Source organism: Nicotiana tabacum, chromosome 13 (assembly GCF_000715075.1).
Source record: "Nicotiana tabacum cultivar K326 chromosome 13, ASM71507v2, whole genome shotgun sequence".
NCBI classification, from domain to species: Eukaryota; Viridiplantae; Streptophyta; class Magnoliopsida; order Solanales; family Solanaceae; genus Nicotiana; species Nicotiana tabacum.
In genome coordinates this window covers 89,204,017-89,227,341 of record NC_134092.1, presented here as the reverse complement: position 1 = coordinate 89,227,341, position 23,325 = coordinate 89,204,017, and the positions used below count along the sequence as shown (strand labels likewise).

The 23,325-nt window shown below is 38.2% G+C and overlaps 2 protein-coding genes across 3 annotated transcripts in view; one reads left to right on the top strand and one right to left on the bottom strand.

Moving 5' to 3' along the window:
• Positions 1-2,807: 2,807 nt before the first annotated feature.
• Positions 2,808-6,958, top strand: LOC107771877 (GCN5-related N-acetyltransferase 4, chloroplastic). The gene is made up of 3 exons (XM_016591369.2): positions 2,808-3,091; positions 4,627-5,023; positions 6,518-6,958. The coding sequence occupies exons 1-3, from the start codon at positions 2,932-2,934 to the stop codon at positions 6,792-6,794; spliced, it is 834 nt and encodes a 277-aa protein (XP_016446855.1). The 5' UTR covers positions 2,808-2,931; the 3' UTR covers positions 6,795-6,958.
• Positions 6,959-7,258: 300 nt separating this feature from the next.
• Positions 7,259-23,325, bottom strand: part of LOC107762687 (uncharacterized) — a 31,618-nt gene continuing 15,551 nt past the window's right edge. For both annotated transcript variants that reach the window (XM_075228132.1, XM_075228134.1), the window contains 5 exons: positions 8,520-8,615; positions 8,277-8,431; positions 8,100-8,196; positions 7,732-7,809; positions 7,259-7,644 (listed from right to left, as the gene is read on the bottom strand). In XM_075228132.1, coding sequence (XP_075084233.1) covers positions 7,537-7,644; positions 7,732-7,809; positions 8,100-8,196; positions 8,277-8,431; positions 8,520-8,615 — 534 coding nt within the window. In that variant the 3' untranslated portion in view covers positions 7,259-7,536. The remainder of the gene's footprint in view (positions 7,645-7,731; positions 7,810-8,099; positions 8,197-8,276; positions 8,432-8,519; positions 8,616-23,325) is intronic.

Below are 23,325 nucleotides of genomic sequence, written 5' to 3'. Positions count from 1 at the left end.
CGTGGTTTTTAATCCCGTTGAGCTGGAAATTTTCCACGTAAAATTCCTCCTGTCATATACTTACTGTAGTGTGCGTGGTTTCTGTAGGAACTTATAGAGAACCTGATTCTCTATATAGTTTGGTAGACCTTTAAACTTTATCAGTGTGGGGATCGAGAATTAAGGTTGTGGGTTGACAAATAGTCGAGAGTTCCTCCTAGTCTTACCAGCACTATTAGTACTAGTCTTATATTTTTCTATTCCTAGTTCCTTGTTATTATACGGTGTGTCATTCTTACTGATCTATTGGCACTATTCTTGTATTTTTATATTTTTAGATCTTTGTTATTACATATTGTGCTATTTGCTTCCATTGTCCTCTAACCTTGTTGGTGCTATTATTTGTTATTGATTTCTTTTTTGTTCTTGATCCGATGGTCTATCGAAAATAGCCTCTATACTAGGGCTGCTTATCGGGCAGATCGGACGGTTATTTACTCTTAACGGTTCGACTTATCGGTTATCGACTTTTAAATGTATTAATCCGCTAGCCACCGATAAGATATCAGGCGGATTGGTATCGGTTTAGCTATTATCGGACAGTTATCGGGCAATTTATCAGCCTATTTGAATATGTATTACAGAGCCCTATTTTGGTCCTTCGTGTAACTAGTAAATACCAGCAAAAAGCGAGTTTACTTGCGCATTTCGTCATTCTTTAGTTTTCTCTCAAGGCACCTGGTTCTAGTGATTGGATTTTCTACATTACTTTATTTTATCTTGTGTATTTTGTAGGTTGCCTTCAAAACCAAAGTATTCCACCCAAACATCAGCAATAATGGTAGTATTTGTCTTGACATCCTAAAAGAACAATGGAGCCCCACCCTTACTCTATCCAAGGTAGAGTATTGCATAGGATAAATGGAAGGAATATTTAATATACATATGGATAAAATATATAAATATAAAAATTCTTAACGGGTTAACGATTTATCCTATAAGAAAATTGAATAATTCGCCCCCAAACGGATAAGTCGTTAATAACAAAATCTCAATCCGTTCACTATCCGTTAATCCGATAACCCGATACTAACAAGCCATTAAACCACTTTTGCGGTTCGGTTTTCGATTTCGGTTCGATTTTGAACACCCCTACTCCACCTTCATAAAGTAGGGGTAAGGTCTGCGTACGCATTACCCTCCCCAAATCCCATTTGTAGGATTTCACTGGGTTTTTATTGTTATATCTATATTCAAACTTCTTTAATATAAAATTTTGCTTATGACATAACTGTAAAATTTGATTCGTGCAATATTATTAAGAATTCATCTCATTCAATTTAAATTTTTTTAATCCCTTTTTAGTGCATCCTAAATGAAATTATATTTACAAGATGAAATTTCAAACTTATTATGCTTTGCAAACAGGCGTATTTTATTTTTCAAAACTTTCCAATCTATTAAAAGATTTATTATTGCAAGTCCATATATTCTCCCTCTCTAGGGGGTCGTTTTGGTTCAATTACAAGATAAACAAGGATGAACTGAGCTATTTTATGGGATTAGCTATTCCTCTTTTATTTAGGATATCTAATCTCATTACTTTGATATAAAATTTATTCCCGCCATTAATAAATATTTTAATCGGCAAAGGGTCAAATATACCTCTTTATTTTCGAAAATGGTCTAACAATACCCCTCGTTATACTATTGGGTTATCTATACCCCTGCAGTCATACTTTGGATTCAAATATACCCCTAATTTAAACGGAGAGACACATGTCATCGTCATGTTGGTCAATTCTAAATATCTTCTAATTAATTAAAAAGACCCATTAATCATACCCGAAAAGTAATTTTTTAAAGCAATTTTTTTTTTGTAAAAACTGGAAAAAAACTAATTTTTTTTTACTAAAAACTGAAAAAAATGAAAATATTTTTTTTTAAAGTTTTTACAAAAAAACTGCTTTAAAAAAAGCTGAAAAATATTTTCTAAAATAATATTTTTGTAAAAACTGAAAAAAACAAAAAAGCAAATTTCTAAAGCAGTGTTTTTGTAAAAACTGAAAAAACATGTATATTTTTTTTTCTAGTTTTTAGTTAAAAATATTTCAGTTTTTTCAGTTTTTAATTGTTTTAGAAAATTGCTTTTCAGTTTTTTTCTCTCCAGTTTTTACAAAAATATTATTTTAAAAAATATTTTTCAGTTTTTTAAAAATAGTTTTTTGTAAAAACCGAAAAAAAATATTTTCGTTTTTTCCAGTTTTTAGTAAAAATATTTTCTTTAGTTTTTTTCAGTTTTTATAAAAAAAATAATTATTTTTTGGGTATGGATAATGAGTTTTTTTAATTAATTAGGAGATATTTAGAATTGACCAACAAGACAATGACACGTGTCCTTCCGTTTAAATGAGGGGTATATTTGAACCCAAAGTATGACTGCAGGGGTATAGATAATCCAATAGTATAACGAGGGGTATTCTTAAACCATTTTCGAAAGTAGTGGGGTATATTTAGGCCTTTGTCATATTTTAATACAATCTCCATAATATATACCGAAATTAGTATCAAATCACCCATATTTAGTTTTAAGCCATGAAATCGCATACCTTAGTGCAAATTAAATCAGCACTCGAAGATGAGAATGAGATGAGAGTGACCAAAACCCAATCAAACGATTGGCGTCCGCTGTACAAAGATTTTCTGAAACTATTAGTAGTAACAGTAAGTAGTACTAATGGTTACTTTTGTCACACGTGAATTTACCCACCTCAGATTTTGTCACCTTGTACATTTGGTAAGTGCAAACAAAAGGAAAACAGATTTTTGTTTTTCTTTTCCTTTTCCTTTCCACTCTTCTTCTCTCACTGTGTGACTTTTAGCTTCTTTCTCCATTCCTTTGGAGGAAGAAAAGAGAGAGACTAAAGAGGGTGTAAATTAAAATTCCAAGAAATGCGGACGGTGCCACTTGGAAGGACAACATGTATAATTGGTACTAATAATAGTCTCAATCTGTTCCTAAATCTGGGTGCTATCAAGATCCCTTTTCACTTTCCTGCTTCCGATTTCAAGGCTTCTCCCAAATCTTTCTCTTCTCTCCCCAGAAGATCAGGTCCAATTCACTTTCCTTTTTCTATCAGTATTTAGTTATAGCTATAGACTGACATATCTACAACACTTGTTTATTTTGGGTTTGTTTTATATGATTTTGACTGTGTTCACTTGTTACTTTAGTTTTATGTGGCTTAGAATACTGAAGGAAATGATCGGATTATAACATGATGTGATTATTGTACACTAGTGGTTTCTGTTTGTTTTTCTTTTTGCTTAAAAAAAAGAAGGAAAAAGTTAGTAGTGCTAAATTATCTAAATGAAAGGTCAAAATTTTAGGATAGATTACTAATTATGGGCAAAGTTCATTAGTTAAAAAATTTGTTAGAGTTGAACTTGCCTAGGTTACTTGTCTATAACAAATTTACTTGTTAACATATCTTTGGCAAGGTTTTTGCTGAATGGATCTGACCCGAGGGTGCAGACTGTTTAAGTCGAACTCGGGGAAGGTAGAATGAGCCAATAATTGGGGGAACCAGAGAAAAGCTTTGCACTGTTGACCTTTCACATTCTATCAAAAGGGAGATTGATTCTCCCTGTAAAAATAGTTGAGGAAAAAGGGCCCTTTTGTTGAAGGGCTAACTATTGTAGAGGACTCCTTGTCTAGCTTTTCCCGGCCAAATGACTACAGGATCATCCATCCACTCTATCCCACTTCACCATTTCGAACTTTCTCCAGAAGGTTTTTGCGTACCAGCTCTTTCTGTGGAAATCCCTTTACAACTTCCTGGATGTTCATGCTTGCTTTAAGTATCTTCTCATATATCTCGTGAACCTCCCGGTGTTTGTTATAAATTTCTATGGACCAGCATGTATACAATTGGCAAGGATATAACAATCTTGGACAATAATATCATAGGAGAACTAAGAAATTTGGACTAAAGAGAGCCAGAACTCTTTTATTTTACTGAAATTGGCATTATTCAGCACTTGGCAGTGCTGGAAGATGGAGCCCCCTAAAAATTTTGTAGGAGTTTCATAAGCTAAGAATGAAACATAAGAAAATTCAAATAGGGAGTTGTTCTTTGCCAATGTTACAAGTGTCATCCGGTGGCTGACTAATGCTTGGGTTTGGGGGTTTGTGGGTTGGTGAATATATGAGTAGCATGCAAACAAAAAGCATCGCCGATTATCCCTGGGGAGGTCTCCAAATGGTGAAGTTAGGCTACAACAAATGTGTAACTATTATGACTAATCAAGATGTGGAGCAGTGTCCCTCAGCAGTGATTGAGATTATTTATAGTATGGTCATGTAATATCCTCTAGCCTTGTGATTGAGAGTATTTATAGTATGGTCATGTAATATCCTCTAGCCTTGTCTTTCAATGGGGAAGGATGACTCACTCAATCAAACTCCGCATTTGTTTATATTAGAAATAGAAAGAATCTCTATTTACTTTAAATTGATGCAAGGTAAATCAGGGTTTTGCAATGTATAATGTGTATTTATGTTACAATATGCTCAAATGGTTTTGCCACGTAACTTGGGCTTATCATTCTCTTCTAGAACTAATTGAGTGATTTCTTCTCTTACAGGTCTATGTAGGGCCAGCCAAGTAGCTGAGCTTTTCCCAACGACATCACCTGAGGTTTTTGTAAGGGAAGCCAGGGTAGAGGACTGCTGGGAAGTAGCTGAGACTCACTGTAGCTCCTTCTTCCCTGAATACGCCTTCCCTCTAGATTTTGTGTTGAGAATTGACAGGCTGATTGCTATGCTATTTGGATTCTCCATACCTAATGGATGCAAGAGAACTTGTCTTGTTGCTGTGGTTGGAAGCAGAGATAAAGAGGCTTGCTTAATAGGTACAGAAGAATTGAAACTTGGAGGATTTGACGGTCGATTGAATCTCAATAAGGGCTATGTAACTGGAATATTGACTGTGGATACTGTAGCTGATTTCCTTCCAAGAAAAGGACCCTTGCGGCAGAGAAGGTCAGTTATGTTTTGGATACTTATCAGAGGGATGGAGATTATTTTAATAAATGGCCTTTCCATAAAATTCTAGTTTTTGGCTAACCATTTTTTGTGAGAAGGTAACATATCCAATATATTAATGAAATCATCAGCACGTCTGTTTGTACTGGAAACCAAAATTTACATCTTGAAATGTTTAAACAAAAAGCAGAAACCAAAAATCCTTGTTCTTCTAAGAGTGAAAACTGATCATCTATACATTCTTGTTTACACCAAAAACTAAAAAGAAGAATACAATTCATCTTGATCTTCTGTGTAAAGCTACTTGCATCTTCAAAACATCTTGAATTTCTCTCTTTCCAACAGCCCACCAAATAGCTGCTGGGACAAACTCTCCATCTGTCTTTGTTAGATGTAGAGCTTCCCCTAGTGTTCCAACTAGACAAAAGTTCATAAGGTCTTCCTGGAATTGTCCATCTAATACTCCATCTTTTGGCTAACCATTATTATCAGATTCACTAAATATATGCTAGAAGTAAACCGTTACTATAATTTACTATTCGATTGGTCTAGGGTCATGATGTATGGAAGATCTCTAAAGCTTTCTAATTGGCCACATTTTGAAAGCACAACATCGGATTAGGCATTAGGTGATCTTTAAATGCTTAATGATTGTAAATTACTGTAGTATTTTCCTATTTTCCTGTATGGAAAGATGGAACCTCAAAACACTGTCTGATATGATGGTCAATACACCGATGCTATTTGGCTATTGAGTAAAGTGATTCTTCCCATTCCATAGTACAAAGGGAGTTTCACAGTCTCCTTTTTGTTCTCTAAAATTCTATTGTTCCTCTCTCCTGATAATCAACCAAATTGCAGCTGGGATAAGAGTCTTGACTTCAACTACTGCTTTCTTGAGTCCCCTCTTGTTCCGACACACAAGAAATTTCCTTCCCTGATCTAGGGATAGACTTGTGAATCCCCAGAATGTTTAGCATTAAACCCCATAACTGTGGAGGAGTGCACTCACTTTGCAACCATTATATTAATAAGTTTCTTCTACCATCACTAATATAATATAAAATCAAACTAGTATCTTAAACTCCATCTCTAATCAAATAGCATCATGTGAAATGAGACAAGGGAGTACATAATACTAACCAACTGTCTCTTTCACAAGAGACAGGGTTTGTATGGCTTCCGTTGTTGGTCGTTTGCCTTAGTTAGAAGTAGAACAAGAGGGTAACGATTACTTGTACTGAAGAAATAAAGGGGATGGATAAAAAACCTGATTAAGAAACAAATACTTGGTAATGGGATGGGGAGGTTAGTCCATCCGCTCTAGTGGAGTTCTACTCCTTTCTCTTTATGTGCATTTGTGCATCCATATACTTTTTGACATGACATCCACTCAATCAAAAGCTGATGAAACCATTGTAGTTCTTTGCTCAACAGGTTTTGCATTGAACATGATTTCTATCTTATGCAAGACGTTAATAATTTTTACAGGAAAGGAATTGCCTATATATCAAATGTTGCAGTCCGGGAAAGATACCGCCGAAAAGGCATAGCAAAAAAACTTGTAACTAAAGCGGAGGCACAAGCCAGAAGCTGGGGATGCCGTGCAATTGCTTTACATTGTGACACTAGCAACCCTGGAGCCATAAAGTTATATATAGGACAAGGCTTCAGAATCATCAAAGTGCCAGAAGGAGCAAACTGGCCTCAACCAAAGACATCCCCAAATATGCAGTTCAATTTATTGATTAAACTACTGGACATATAAGACAGTTTAGTAAACAATTGGGTGTGTGATACTTGTATATTTATGTGTAATTAAGGGAGCAGTAGCTGTAACTAGTCAAAATTTCTTCTTTACAATGTTTCTGTTGTATAATGCTTGCCAAACCAATGGCAGTTGATTTATTATTAGGAAGCACCCTTATAGTAGCAGTTTTTGCACTCTTTTACACATAATTATCGGACTGAAAGATATAAAGGTTAGTTTTCCATTTTAACTTCCCAATGAGTCTTTTCTTTTCTGAAAAAATCCTATAGTTGCTCATACAATTTGCAAAGTAAATATCACCTCCTTCAAAGACTGTTACTAGTAAACTTAAGCCTCATATTTGTTACTCTAGGAGGCGAAAAGTACTAGCGTTAATCATCTAACTGTTTTTTGCTTTTCCGCTTCACACCTTTCACATTGCAAATGCAAAATTTCTGTGTTTGTCCATGACAATCTGCACATTTTTATGTCCTTGAGGTAAAAAGATGCACCAAACAACTACTGTAAACGAAGTAATCACAAGTATCTCCTGGTACCTATCACACATTTTTATGTTGTTTGCACAGACGGTACAACTTTATTACATACAGCTCTTGATTTGTGAAGGAAATTTTTTCTATTCCAGCATTTCCAAGTTTTGAAAGATTCCAAAAACACATCAGTGGCCCTGTGGTCAGGTTGTCCAAAAGGTTGATGATCATCTAGACAACAGATAAATGCAAAGCGCAACTGCTCATACTCATGCTCCAACAAACTTAGTCAAGGCGGAGGTATCAAGGGCGGTGAACTCATTCACAGCATTAAGCACATCATGAGCAAGTTTTACAGCAGCCTCGTTGCTTGGTGCCTAAAATGATATATAGTCTATATCAGATATTTGTACTCGCAGAAAATTGCAAGAGCTCAAGAAATACTCAAAAGGAATAGTTGTAACCTCAATATTAAGGGGTAGAACAGGGTCATGTAGTGAAAGTCTTAGAAGGAACCACCCGCCATAACCAGAAACTCTAACCTGTCATCAAAACCAAAATAATCTGGGGACTGTTAATCGCAAATATACTTGTGTAGATATCCAGGGATTAGCAAAATACAGCTAATGAACTTCAGACCAACAGCAGGATACATATGATGATTCATCACACATGCAACGACTACCACAACGACTAAACAAATGAAATATGCTGGCCATAAGCAGTTGCTGCTCGGTGTGCTCCAATTTCAAGGAACATAATAATAAATCAATGGTATCAAAAAGAGTAACTTGATTTGCTTCTGCAAGGACGATAACAGCTAAAAGCTTACCCCTTCATAGTTAACAGGTGCTTTTAGAAGCTTAGCATCTGAGTCAACTGTATTCTCAAGCTGCTTCAACACTGCTTCCCCATATACACGGAAGGATCTGGAGGCACAAGCATGTTCCGTAATTTACAGAAACACAATAAGCTCAGCCAAATTAAATTGCAAGGACAAATAGCATACCCTCCTTTAAGATCTGAGTGATTCTGATCGATCTTTAGTCTAAGTTCAACAGCAACAGCTGGTTCTTCGAGACCCTCCACCATGTCAGTCAAGACTTTGCTGCCGCCTCCTTGTCCCGATGTTCTAGCTGATGCAAGCTTATTCAGTAACTTCACCTGCAAGTGAGGAACACGAACAAGATTTAGAAAATTTACTGACAGCAAAAATCTTAGAGCCCAGGGACTAGTTTTGGCAGAAACGTACCATAAGGTATGCACCATCATCAAGCCAATGATTCTCCCTTAGAGCTCCATGCCCACTAGTTTCAATAGCCAAATGTGCTTCCTCACCAACAGAGTTCTGTCAACATTCTACTATTAAGTACAATCTGTCTCAGAGCAACTTAAAGCTTGGCAGCAAAGATTTGATGCATTCAACTCTATCCAAACCCAAATATTAGAAAAGTAAAGTAATGGCAAGAGTCATAAGCCATCTATTTAGGCATACAAGTGCTTCACAGTTTCGAAGCTTGAGGCTGTAGTTTCCTCATGCTGATAACTTCAGCAAATTTAAATGTACTATACCAGGCTAAACTCGTTCAGAACAAGATGATTAGTTATCGGAGGATTCCAGTTTATCTCAACACTCAATCCTGAAAGTTGTGATTGTATTGAAGAGAGTGCGCAATTATTAGAAATAAACCCACATGTTAGTGTTTCAGGTTTGCTTTATCACCCCAAGTGACAACAACAAACCCAGTGTAAACTGTAATCCCACAAGTGGGGATTCTGGGGTATCATCCAAGTGAATGAAGTTCAAAAACTTTCCAATAGAAGTATGCAAAGTTTAAATGAAAGCAGTTGATAAGTTGGGTTTTGGCCAACTTATCATTGTCTTATACTAAGTTTTTAACGTCTTAAATTTAAATTTAGAATTATGGCATAAATTGCTTGGTTTCATGAAGAAGAGTGTAGATGGCCGAGGAAGTGGAAATCGCACAGAAAAGAGGCCAAGAAATGAAGATTTAGATTTTAGAGCTTTGAAGATGAATTTCGAGGAAGCCAAGCTGAAAGCAAGAAGAAAAGAAGAACTGCCGAACGTGAAACAACCCGCAGAACGCAGATCAGAGTCAGTATTAGGCCCAAGTCAACATATTCAGGGAGGCAAGAATGTGGTCCATGATTTTAAGTGTCAGAACATACTCTTTGAAGTTGCAATTATGCTGAGGCAAAATGAAAATGCTCCCGTAAAATGGAGATTCAGAGAGCAGGTTTTTGATCAAATTATTTTGCGGACCACGGTCAAAAGTGCGGACTGCGCTTTCAGGCAGAAGGAAAACTTCAGAAGTTTAGCAAGAGGCATAATGCGGATCGCGGAATAATGTGGGTCTGTGGTTTAGTAGTTCGGAGGGACATTTTTTGGAACTTTATTATTTGTTTTAAATTTTAATTAACCATAAATAGAATGTTTAGGGTTATTTTTAGTATCTTTGAAGCTGGGAAGCTGAGGAACAAGGGTTTGGAGACTTGGGAAGCATGTTAACTTCAACTTTGGAGGAATTCAACATTGTAGTTCGCCATTTTCTATCTAATTCTCTTTACCCATTGATGGTTAGGAACACATGTTTTTAGCTACATTTTGCATTCTAATTGCTGCACTTTAATCGTGTTTGAGCTAAATTGCTAGTACTTTGTACTTATTACGTGTGTTGTGCCTAGTAGGAAGTGATTCCGAGTTGAGAAGTATTGTTGGAGCTAAAATGGATGAATTGGAACTTCGACGTCTGAGTAAAAGTCGAAAGAATTAAATCGGGATCATGTTCGGGATTCGAGGACCATGATGTTAAAAAGTGAAGAAAAATCGGAAGCATAGAGAAATGCGCTACCGCGCCGCGTGGGGCGCCAGACGCGGCAAGAGAAAAGTAGCAGACATGAAAAGAGCACCTCTCTGAAAAGTCCCACTAGTGGGTCGCACAGGGCCTTGCGCCGGGTGACCCGCCAGTGCAAAATGGCGGCTGGTTTTCCCCTTTTCGGGATAAAGAGGGTATCTTGGTCCAGATTTATTCCTACTTGGTATAAATATATTGTAAACACGACTTTGAAGGGGAATTCGACCGAGGAAGCTATTGGAAAGCGGCTGAGGAAAAACACCTGATTTTCATCCGTTTTCTTACAATTGATCGATTCAAGACGAGAGTTTGTATCGTGAAGTTGGTTTGGATGATTTTTATGTTTCTTAACTATTTTATGATAACTTTCTCAATTGTTATGAAGTAGTTCACCTTAAGGTTTGACATGATTTGGTGACTTGATTGTTGTTCATGAATTTACCTCGTGTTTGATTGCTTGAATTGGTTGGAGGAGTTTTAATCTTAGTTGTGATTTTATTCTTTATTTTGTTTAATCGAAAACGAACATCTTATTGAATATTGTTGCAACGTATGCCTTAATTTACTTTGGTGATTCTTTAAAGAAATCAAAAGAGCTTTGCAATTTATCGTTTGAATTAAAATTGAGAAAATTCACAAGAAATGTTGATTGACTTAATTATTAGAAAAGATTTGATTTTGATTGAGATCAGATTTGATTTTATTCTGATTGATTGTAATTTATTTTTCTTCCTAAAATAGTCATAGGATTTGGTGTATAACTACCTTTGCTTAGGGATGTAAGAAATACACAGAAATACAAGAAACCTTTTTTTCTTCTCAAAAATCTACATGGTATCAGAGTCATTGTTGCCTTTTTGAGGTGAGTTATCTCCCTCGCAGCACTAGGGTTCCGTTTTTATCAAAAAGATCGAGTTTTCTCTCTCGTCCGCAACACAAACCCCTTCTGGTTCCATCGAGACAGATTTGATTTCCGGCGAGGCAGATTAGTTTTGAATAATTTTCTTCAGATTTCCTTCTGATGGAGACATTCAAGGAGACGGTTTCTAAAGAAATCTTGTCTTCAGATGAAATTCAGTTTCTTCATCGCCTCCTAGCCAAACTTGACTCCGCTAATGTTGCCACATCCAATTATGTGCAATCAGGTAATGCTTTTGCTGCTCACCTTAATTCTTGGATTGTTGATTCTGGTGCAAATAGACACATGACAGGCTCTTCTAAAAGCATTCAAAACTATTCTACGTGTCTCAAAGGATATAATGTTAAAATAGCCAATGGTTCTTTAACACCTATCTCTGGAACAGGTTCTATCGTTTGTACTCCCAATATTAAACTATCATCCGTGCTCCATGTCCCTGAGTTCCCTGTCAATCCTTTATCTGTTAGTGCCATCACCAAAGCTCTAAACTGTAAAATCGAGTTCTTTCCCGATCATTGTATTTTTCAGGATCTTCAAACAAGGAAAAGGATTGGCAGTGGTAGATTGCATGATGACTTGTATATATTAGATGGAATTCAAAACTTTGGTCAAGCCTTTTTTGGGGAAAGTAAGGATGTCAACCAAGAAATAATACAACGGCATAGACGGTTAGGACACCCATTATTTTTTGTTTCGAAGAGGTTATATCCCGATTTGTTTTTAAGGACTCAATTTAAATCTTTGTTTTGTGATGCGTGTGAATATGCCAAACATACTAGAAACTCTTATCATGTGAGCGATAATAGAAGCACAACTCCATTTATGACTATTCATTCTGAGGTATGGGGTCCTACACAAACTGTTTCTTTATCTGGTAGTCGATATTTTGTTACTTTCATTGATTGTTGCACTAGGATGACTTGGGTATATTTGTTAAAAGCCAAAAGTGAAGTTTTCTCTTGTTTTCAGTCATTTCATAAGATGATTTGTACTCAGTTTGATGTCAAAACAAAAATCTTGAGAACTGACAATGACAGCGAATACATGGATAAAAGATTTGGTGCTTATTTGGAGTCCAATGGGATAGTCCATCAGACTAGTTGTCCTTACACTAGTGCACAAAATGGGTCGCTGAAAGAAAAAATAGGCATTTTGTAAGTTAGTTATTATGTAAATAAGTATAGTCCTACATGGAATAGGAGTAGTGTAGGTATTGTGTATTGTTATAAATAGGGGTACTTGTATTTTTTTTTTATAAGGTAAATTGTATTAATCAAAAGGGAGAAAAAACTCCCGCATACAAGAAGTATACAAAAAGTAGAGAATTTACATCAGAACATGATTCTCTACAAATGACGCCCAATCTTCTACACAAGTAGGGGCTATATATGTGCACCAGAAAGCGATCAAAGATAAAAGACTATTCTTAAGATGTGAAAACGGAGACTCAATCCCCTAAAAAACTCTCCTATTTCTCTCTCCCAAGACTAACCACATGAGAGCTAATGGGGCGAACTTCCACGCCTTTTGCTTGCTTCTTCTACGGAAACCGGCCCAGCTATATAGCATTTCCTTTACAGCGTTTGGCATCACCCATTGAACACCAAAAAGATTCAGGATTGCCCTCCATAAACCCCAGGGCAATGCAGCATAAGATGATCAACTTCTTCCCCTGAGCTTTTACACATGTAGCACCAACTAACATGTGTAATTCCTCTCTTCAAAATCACTCCCCTCGCTGCTAGCCATGCAAAGAAGCACACCTTCGTGGCGCCTTAGGAATCCAGATCGAGGAGTATGGGAAAGTAGTCTCCTCTCTCACCAACATACTCTGGTAGAAGGACTTTACGGTGAACAAACCATCGCCACGCAACCCCCATCTCCAAGAATCATAAGATGGATGGGGCATGTCTTGCCCGTATAGCAGTGCCAACAAATTTTGGAGCTCCGCAATCTCCCAATCTTGCATGTTCCTTCTAAAAGAGAGGTCTCATACTATCCCCCTTCATGCTCCTTGCGAATTTGTTGGACCATCAATTCCTTCTGGTTTGAAACTCTGAAGACGTGGGGGAAAGAGACCATCAGAGTAGCCTCTCCACACCACCTGTGATTCCAAAAGATGATTCTCCTTCCATCTCCCACCTTGTAAGCGATGTTGCCATAGAAAGTTTCCCAGTTCTTCATGATGTTCCTCCACATGCCACACCCGAATGGTGATGTGATTGCCTTGGTCCTCCAACCCCCTTCCGTGGAATCGTACTTTTCTGCTATGACCTCCCTCCATAGAGCATGCTCTTCTACCCCGAATCTCCACAGCCACTTCCCCAGCAAAGCTCTGTTGAATACCCTGAGATCTTTTACTCCAAGTCCACCCCACTTCTTTGGGGAAGTGACTGTCTGCCAATTCACTAGATGAAACTTTCTAGTACCATCTGTCGCATCCCAAAGAAAATTCCTTTGAAGCCGCTCCAGTTTTTCTGTGGGGTACTTGTATTATAGTTAACATTATCATTAATATAATTTTCCCGTGTATTATTTCTCACATGGTATTAGAGCGTGAGTGAGACACATCCAGAAAAGAAAAAAAAAGTTGGACAGTTGTTGTGCGTCAAATCCCGGTGACTTTCTAGGGCTGATTTGCGTCAGATCAGTCTCTGTTGGTGTTGTGCGAAAACCAATACCACCACAGGGTCCCCAAGCCTTCCGCGACCAAACTCCATAAAAGATCTCCGGCAACCGACCTCTCACGCGCCCTCACGCGCGGAACGGTGGTCAGAAATTCCGGCGACTGTTTCTCCACGTGCCAGCGCGTGTGGCCTTTTTCCGGCCAGATTTCGAATTTTTTTCTTCATACAGCTTGTTCGTGAGGCTTTTCCGAGCCTACCATCCAAGTTACACCAAAATCCGACGACTTTTTTATTTTCCGGCGACAATTTCTGATTTTTGCGGCAAAATTATCTAGATTTCGGCTTTCTCTTATGTTATTTGCTGATATTTTTGCTAACCCTCTCTTCCAATCCAACCATGTCTCTCGGACTTGATGCTTTTGGGTCTAAAAACACGGGTTCTGCAAGTTCTGGTATTATGATTACCTCAAAACCTTTAATGGGAAGTTCAACCTGCTTATCTTGGGCTTACCCTCTCTTCCAATCCAACCATGTCTCTCGGACTTGATGTTTTTGGGTCTAAAAACACGGGTTCTGGAAGTTCTGGTATTATGATTACCTCAAAACCTTTAATGGGAAGTTCAAACTGCTTAGCTTGGTCTTCGTCTGTTGAATTGTGGTGTAAAGGTCAAGGTGTTCAATAGCTCAAGATCATTTAACAAAAAAGGCTAACGAAGGAGATGTAAAGGCCAAAGCACTTTGGGAGAAGGTTGATGCTCAGTTATGTTGTATCCTGTGGCGATCTATTGATTCCAAGTTGATGCCCTTGTTCCGTCCATTCCAAACATATTATTTAGTTTGGGAAAAGGCTCGTACTTTATAAACTAATGACGTATCTCATTTCTATGATGTGATATCGCGAATGACAAGCTTGAAGAAACAGGAATTGGATATGTCTACATACTTGGGACAAGTACAGACAGTCATGGAAGAATTTGAGAAGTTGATGCCAGTTTATGCTAGCATTGAAAAGCAACAAGAGCAACGACAGAAGATGTTTCTAGTTCTTATACTTACTGGACTTCCTAATGACCTTGATTCAGTACGTGACCAAATTTTGGCTAGTCCGACTGTCCCTAGAGTTGATGAATTATTCTCTCGATTATTTCGCCTTGCCGCAGCACCAAGTCACCAAGTGATCTCATCACAGACACTCGACTCCTCTGTTCTCGCATCCCAAACAGTGGAAAATCGGGCATCTCAAACTATGGAGAATAGACAAGGAGGAGGTTGTTTTGGAAGATCTAGACCCAAGTGTTCTTATTGTTATAAACTTGGACACACTCGTGAAGTGTGCTATTCTTTACATGGTCGACCACCCAAAAATGCTTATGTTGCTCAGACCGAGACTACAGGTAACCAGGGATTTTCTTTATCTGAAGGAGAATATAATGAGTTCCTTCAGTATCGAGCAAGTAAGCAGACATCTCCACAAGTAGCATCGGTTGCTCAGACTGATACTTTTGTCGTTGGTCATTCTTTTGCTTGTGTTTCCTAGTCTAGTACTCTTAGACCATGGGTCATGGACTCAGGCGCTTCTGATCATATCTCTGGTAATAAATCTCTTTTGTCGAATATTGTGTATTCACAGTCTCTTCCCACTGTTACTTTAGCCAATAGGTTTCAAACTAAAGCAAAAGGAGTTAGACAAGCTAATCCCTTATCTTCTGTCACTCTAGATTTCATTCTTTGTCTCTGGCTGTCCTTTTAGTCTTGCATCTGTTAGTCGTTTGACTCGTGCCCTCCATTATAGTATATATTTTATTGATGATTCTTTTATTATGCAGGACCGCAGTACGGGACAGACGATTGGCACAGGGCGTGAATCAGAAGGCCTTTACTACCTTAACTCACTCAATCCCTCCAAAGCATGTCTAGTTACAAATCCTCCGGAGCTAATTCACAGACGATTAGGACATATGAGTTTATCCAAGCTTCAGAAAATGGTGCCTAGTTTGTCTACATTAGATTGTGAGTCGTGTCAGCTTGGGGAACATACTCAAGCCTCCATTCTGCGTAGTGTTGAGAGTCATGCAGAGTCTGTTTTCTCTTTAGTTCATTCTAATATATGGGGTCCTAGTAGAGTCAGTTCAACCTTGGGATTTCGTTATTTTGTTAGTTTCATTGATGATTATTCAAGATGTACTTGGCTTTTCTTAATGAAAGATCGTTCTGAGTTGTTTTCTATATTCCAGAATTTTTGTGCTGAAATCAAAAATCAATTTGGTGTTTCTATTCGCACTTTTCGCAGTGATAATGCCTTAGAATACTTATCCTCTCAGTTTCAGCAGTTTATGACTTCTCAAGGAATTATTCATCAGACATCTTATCCTTATACCCCTCAACAAAATGGGGTTGCAGAGAGAAAGAATAGGCACCTCATTGAGACTGCTCGCACTCTTCTCATTGAATCTCATGTTCCGTTGCGTTTTAGGGCGATCCAGTTCTCACAACTTGTTATTTGATTAATCAGATGCCTTCATCTCCCATCCAGAATTAGATTCCATATTCAGTATTGTTTCCTCAGTCACCCTTATACTCTCTTCCCCCTCGTGTTTTTGGGAGCACATGTTTCGTTCATAACTTAGCCTCTGGGAAAGATAAGTTAGCTCCTCGTGCTCTCAAGTGTGTCTTCCTTAGTTATTCTCGTGTTCAGAAAGGATATCGTTGTTACTCACCTTGTATTCGTAGGTACCTTATGTCAGTTGACGTCACATTTTTTTAGTCTAAACCTTTCTTTACCTCTTCTGACCACCTTGATATATCTGAGGTCTTACCTATACCGACCTTTGAGGAGTTTACTATAGATCCTTCACCACCTTCAACAACAGAAGTCTTACCTATACCAACCATTAAGTCTAGTATTGCTCCTATTGCTCCTCCTAGATCCCCAGCCATTGAGGAGTCTAGTGTTGCTCCTCCTAGATCCCCAGCCACAGGAACACCACTCTTGACTTATCATCGCCGTCCGCGCCCAATGGACCGCACTTAATCCTAATCCCCATTATGTCGGTTTAAGTTATCATCGTCCTGTCATCACCCCATTATGCTTTTATATCTTCTTTGTCCTCTGTTTCTATCCCTAAGTCTACAGGTAAAGCATTGTCTCATCCAGGATGGCAACATGCTATGATTGACGAGATGTCAGCTTTACATACGAGTGGTACTTGGGAGCTTGTTCCTCTTCCTTCAGGTAAATTTATTGTTGGTTGTCGTTGGGTTTATGCAGTCAAGGTTGGTCCGAATGGCAAGGTTGATCGACTTAAGGCCCGTCTTGTTGCCAAGAAATATACTCAGATATTTGGGCTCGATTACAGTGATACCTTTTCTCCCGTGGCTAAGATAGCATCAATCCGCCTTTTTCTATCCATGGTTGTTGTTCGCCATTGGCCTCTTTATCAGCTGGACATTAAGAATGCTTTTCTACACGGTGACCTTAAGGATGAAGTTTATATGGAGCAACCACCTGGGTTTGTTGCTCAGGGGGAGTCTCGTGGCCTTGTATGTCGCTTGCGCCGGTCACTTAATGGTTTAAAGCAGTCTCCTCGAGCCTGGTTTGGTAAGTCCAACACAGTTATCTAGGAGTTTGGCATGACTCGTAGTGAAGCTGATCACTTTATGTTTTATCGGCATTCTCCTTCTAAGTCTCTGTATTTATCTGGTGGTCAATGTTGAAGATATTGTTATTACCGGCAATGATCGGGATGGTATTACTAAATTGAAGCAACATCTCTTTCAACACTTTCAGACTAAGGATCTGGGCGGACTAAAGTATTTTCTGGGTTTTGAGGTCGCTCAGTCTAGCTCAGGTATTGTGATCTCATAACGGAAGTATGCCTTAGACATTCTTGAGGAGACAGGAATGACAAGCTATAGACCTGTTGACACTCTGATGGATCCGAATTCTAAACTTCTGACAGGACACAATGACTGGACCTGACATTTCTGGTTGGTAAATTAAATTACCTCACAATGACTAGACCTGACATTTCCTTTCATGTGAGTGTTGTGAGTCAGTTTATGGATTATCCCTGTGATAGTCATTGGGATGCAGTTGTCCGCATTCTTCGGTATATAAAATCAGCTCCAGGCAAAGAATTATTGTTTGAGGATCTAGGCCATGAGCAGATTGTTGGATACTCAAATGTTGATTTGGCAGGATCACCTTCTGATAGACGTTCTACGTCCGGATATTGTGTTTTATGAGGAGGCAATCTGGTGTCTTGGAAGAGCAAGAAACAAAATATAGTTGCTTGATCTAGTGCAGAAGCAGAATATCGAGCAATGACTATGGCAACATGTGAGCTAGTTTGGATCAAACAATTGCTCAAGGAGTTGAAATTTGGTGAAATCAGCCAGATGGAACTTGTGTGCGATAATCAAGCTGCCCTTCATATTGCATCAAATCCGGTGTTCCATGAAAAAACTAAACACATTGAGATTGACTGTCACTTTGTCAGAAAAAAGATACTCTCAGGAGATATTGCTACAAAGTTTGTGAAGTCGAATGATCAGCTTGCAGATATTTTCACTAAGTCCCTCACTGGTCCTCGTATTAGTTATATATGTAACAAGCTCGGTACATATGATTTGTATGCACCGGCTTGTGGGGGAGTGTTAGTTAGTTATAATGTAAATAAGCATAGTCCTACATGGAATAGGAGTAGTGTAGGTATTGTGTATTGTTATAAATATGGGTACTTGTATTATAGTTAACATTATCAATAATATAACTTTCCCGTATATTATTTCTCACACATTTGTTAGAAGTAGCACGATCTCTTATGTTCACCATGCATCTACCAAAACCTTATTAGGAGGATGTTATTCTAGTGGCTGCCTATCTTATTAACAAAATGCCTCTTAAAACCCTCAATTTTCAAAGTCCTCTGGAAGCTTTAAAGGGTAAGAATGAATATATTGTTCCTCCAAAGGTGTTTGGATGTGTTTGCTTTGTCCACACTAGAAATTCTAGAAAACTTGATCCTAGAGCTATAAAGTGTGTTTTCATTGGGTATTCTCTCCGACACAGAAAGGTTACAAATGTTATCATCCTCCATCTAGGAGATCCTTTGTTAGCACGGATGTTACTTTTCGAGAATCTGAGCCCTATTTCAGTATTACCCCATCACCTCTTCACGGGGAGAGCAGTAAGGAGGAAGAGGTGATCCTACCTAGTTCCATTACTGGACCTCTTGATGACATTGTCACAGGGAAAAGTGAAATTGGAGAAAGAATTCAGGGGGAGACTATTGGGCGCTTGGATAGGCCTGATTTGAAAACTTACTCAAGGAAAAATAGAGCAGAAGAAGCCATCATGCAATCTACCGAAGCTCAACCTTCTTTTGCTGGTGAGTTATCTACATTTCCTAATGAGTTATATGAACCTATTGCTCACAGAAAAGGAGTCAGATCTTGCACCACCAAACACCCTTTATCTAATTTTGTCTCATATAATTCTGTCCTTTGGCTTGTCTATTTTTTTTGTGTCTATTCCACAGAATTGGAGGGAAGTTTTTGCAAACCCTAAATGGAAGCAAGCTATGATTGAAGAAATGAAGGCCTTGTCAAAAAATGAGACGTCGGAACTTGTCACTTCACCACCAGACAAGAAGTTAGTTGGTTGCAAATGGGTCTTCACTGTGAAGCACAAAGCTGATGGCTTGATTAAAAGATTCAAAGCAAGATTGGTGGCTAAGGGATTCACTCAGACTTATGGAGTGGATTATCAAGAGACATTTGCCCCTGTTGCTAAGATGAACACTATTAGAATTCTTTTGTCTTGTGCAGCTAATCTTGATTGGGACTTGCAAAAGTTTGATGTGAAGAATGCATTTCTTCATGGAGACTTAGAAGAAGAGGTGTATATGGAGATTCCTCTTGGATTTGATACTGAACAAAGTCAAGGAAAGGTATGCAGATCGAAGAAAATCTTGTACGGACTGAAGCAATCCCAGAGCCTGGTTTGACAGATTCTGCAAAACAATGATCTCCTTTTGGTTACCAACAAAGCAATGCTGATCACACCCTCTTCATAAGACATCATACGGGTAAACTCACTCTTCTCATAGTTTATTTTGATGACATAGTAATGATAGGAGATGACAAAGAGGAGATGGCCCGATTGAAGAAATTGTTGGCACATGAATTTGAGATCAAGGATCTAGGAAAATTGCAGTACTTCTTGGGAATTGAGGTTGCTAGATCAAAAAGAGGAATCTTTATTTCTCAGAGGAAGTATATTCTGGATCTCTTGAAAGAAACTGATATGATAGGTTGTAGACCCGCAGAATCGCCCGTTGAAAGCAATCACAAGTTACAAAGCGGAGTTGGAGAGTCAATTGATAAGGAGAGCTATCAGAGATTGGTTAGAAAACCCATTTATCTATCCCACACTAGACCAGACATAGCTTATTCAGTTAGCCTAGTGAGTCAGATCCTCATATGCAAGTTGTCTAGCACATTTTGCGGTATCTGAAGTTTGCTCCAGGAAAAGGTCTACTTTTCTCCGAACATGATCACCTCCAAATAGAAGCCTTTACAGACGCGGATTGGGTTGGATCTTTGGATGACAGAAGATCTACATCTGGGTTACTGTACGCTCGTAGAAGGAAACTTAGTTACTTGGAGAAGCAAGAAGCAAAGTGTAGTTGCTAGATCAAGTGCGGAGGCAAAATATATAGTTATGGCCCAGGGTGTTTGCGAAATGTTTTGGCTACAAAAGCTACTGGAGGAATTGAGACTGTCTGAAAAAGGAAAACTTTCCTCGTACTATGAGAATAAGGCTGGCATCAGTATAACTCATAATCTAGTCCAGCATGACCGAACAAAGCATGTGGAAATTGATCGACACTTCATCAAAGAAAAAATTACAACTAGTGTCTTGAGTTTGTTTCATGTGCCATCAGAAAAACAGTTAGCTGATATGTTTACCAAGGGTCTTAACAAACAGACTTTTCATACACTGGTTTGCAAGTTAGGCATATGCGACATCTTTACACCAACTTGAGGGGGAGTGTTGATTGACCTAATTATTAGGAAAGATTTTTTTCTGATTGATTGTAATTTATTTTCCTTCATAAAATAGTCAGAGGACTTAGTGTATAAATACCTTTGCTTAGGGATGTAAGAAATACACAGATATACAAGAAGCTTTTTCTTCTTCTTAAAAATCTACAGTTTCTCTTAGACTATTCCTACCAACGAGATTCTTGCACATTTCACTACACTTCAGATTAGTTTATTTGTAAGATTTAGGTTTATTAGAAAGAAGAATCTTGACCATAAGAATAGCTAATCACCTGTCGAATTCGTGAGAATTAATAAAACTTCAAGAGTGAAATTGAACAGAGCTAGATCCGGGATAGCGATGATGTACCTACCGTGTCACGATACTTATTTCTCATATTGATAACAACCTGCTTTAGCTCTACTCTCTAGTTTTCCGATCGAATTTACTTAGTCGTAATTTTAGTTAATAATTGTAGTCATTAATCACTTCAAATCAAAAGTGCGATTCATCTTGAATAGCGACATTCCATAAATTTACTTGAACATTTTCTAAACTAATCCCTGTAGAAACGATATTTTTCTATACTATCTTTGACTAGCGAGCTTCAGTTTTTACACACCGGTTTTGCTCTCGTCACCATCATGTTTGTTACTTAAGTTTCATTTTATTTCAATTTACATTATGTGAAACTAAAATCCTAGTTGCAATTTTATTCCAAATACAATAACAACAACAACCCAGTATAATCCCACTAGTGGGGTCTGAGTGTGTACGCAGACCTTACCCCTACCCTGAGGTAGAGAGGCTGTATCCGATAGACCCTCGGCTCCCTCCCTTCGAGAACTCCCCACCTTGCTCTTGGGGTGACTCGAACTCACAACCTCTTGGTTGGAAGTGGAGGGTGCTCACCACTAAAGTAACCCCTCTTGTCGATTAATAGATATTTAATTAATTCCTTGAACTTGCTTGATTTTATTGTTGTCTAGTTATTAAATCTATGCTAGTGACCAACATTTGATTGATGTCCATTTATCTTAATTCTTATCTGGGAAAGTGGTTTTAGGATTAGGTAATGGTTAACTGGCAAGGTAAATGGATATATGGAAATAAGATACGGATAGCTATTTCTACCTTGGGTATTAGTCAATTTGCTCTTACAGAACCTCAATTAGCTTCCAAGCTAATTGAGATAGAACCATTGGGATGGGAGATTCTACAGGGTAAATTAGTATTGACCATAACAATATTTCAAGTAAATTAAAAGCTAATTCGGCAAATTAACAAATTAATTAGGCGATAGAGGTGGGGTGAAATCTCAACTACCTAAATATATTGGTTCTCAACTTGTTTTCTAGTTACTACTTGCTCTATGTTACTTGTTCATTTCAGCTAGTTTTAATCACTCATTTCATATTTGACTGGCACTGTAGAAAGGACTTAGTAATTTTAACCATCTTCATTTCCCACACTGCTACCTTTGAATTCAACCCCGAACTTTGGTTGGATAATTTTTTTTTTTTTTAATGAAATAAGATTCTTCATTGCAGGCATCGAGAAGATGCAAAGTTACAAGAAGGAATTGAGTTAGCTCCATTACAAAGACTTAATCTGCTTAGGGAGCTAACTCAAAAACAAAAGTAAGGATATAACTGAGTTAAGCTAGACTCAGAGATCCAATGAAATCTAGAAGAGGAATTACATTATTTATAGGTGTTAGAGAACTCCAACTAAATAGTTGCACAAGGCAATTGGCTTTGATAGCGTGTATAGAAGTTGAAATGCCATCAAAGCATCTGCGATTCCTTTCTTGCCAAATGCACCAAAAAATGCATACTGGGATCATCTTCCAGACTTTCTTAATGGCCCTTTCAACTTTCCAGCTGCTCCAACCTTCCACTGCTTCCCTGATGCCCTGTGGTTGTGTCCAGCTTATTCCCAGGATAAAAAGAAACATACACCACATATTTGTTGCCACTGGACAATGTAAGAATATGTGGTTGACTAACTCAGAACTTTGCTGACATAGGTAGCATCTATTTACCAGCTGAAAGCTCCTTTTGCAGAGATTGTCTTGAGTTAGGCTGGCTTCTTTGAGTGCAGTCCAAGTAAAGCAGATAACCTTTGTTGGAAGCTTTGTCTTCCAGGTGAGCTTCCATGGCCACGAGTCAATGTTTCCATTATGCTCACATATGCGTCTGTAGCCCATCTTCATTGAATATGGACTTGAGTCACAACCAACCCATCTGATTCTGTTAGGGATCTGCTCTTTCATAGTGAAGGTTCCCAGTCTACCAAGCAATGTAAACAAACTACCTAACTCCCAGTCATGCATATTCCTTCTGAACAGTGGGACCCATGAGTTTCCTGATCTGTATTGACTTATTGTAGAGTTGGGATCACTAGCAATCTGAAACAGTAGTGGAAAGCTCTCTTCCAGTGGGAGACTGTCCAACCAGATATCTTTCCAGAATCTAACATGTAACCCATTACCCACCTTGAATGAAATATTCTGTGAAAAATCCTCCCAAAGGCTCCTGATGTGTTTCCATGGGCCAACACCATGAGGAGACCTGCTGAGTTTAGTA

Excerpts from the sequence above, each read along its gene's own strand:
- LOC107771877 (XM_016591369.2), top strand. The coding sequence starts at position 2,932 with ATGCGGACGGTGCCACTTGGAAGGACAACATGTATAATTGGTACTAAT. Across the intron at positions 3,092-4,626 it reads TTCTCTCCCCAGAAGATCAG|GTCTATGTAGGGCCAGCCAA; the intron begins GTCCAATTCACT and ends CTTCTCTTACAG. Across the intron at positions 5,024-6,517 it reads GGACCCTTGCGGCAGAGAAG|GAAAGGAATTGCCTATATAT; the intron begins GTCAGTTATGTT and ends TAATTTTTACAG.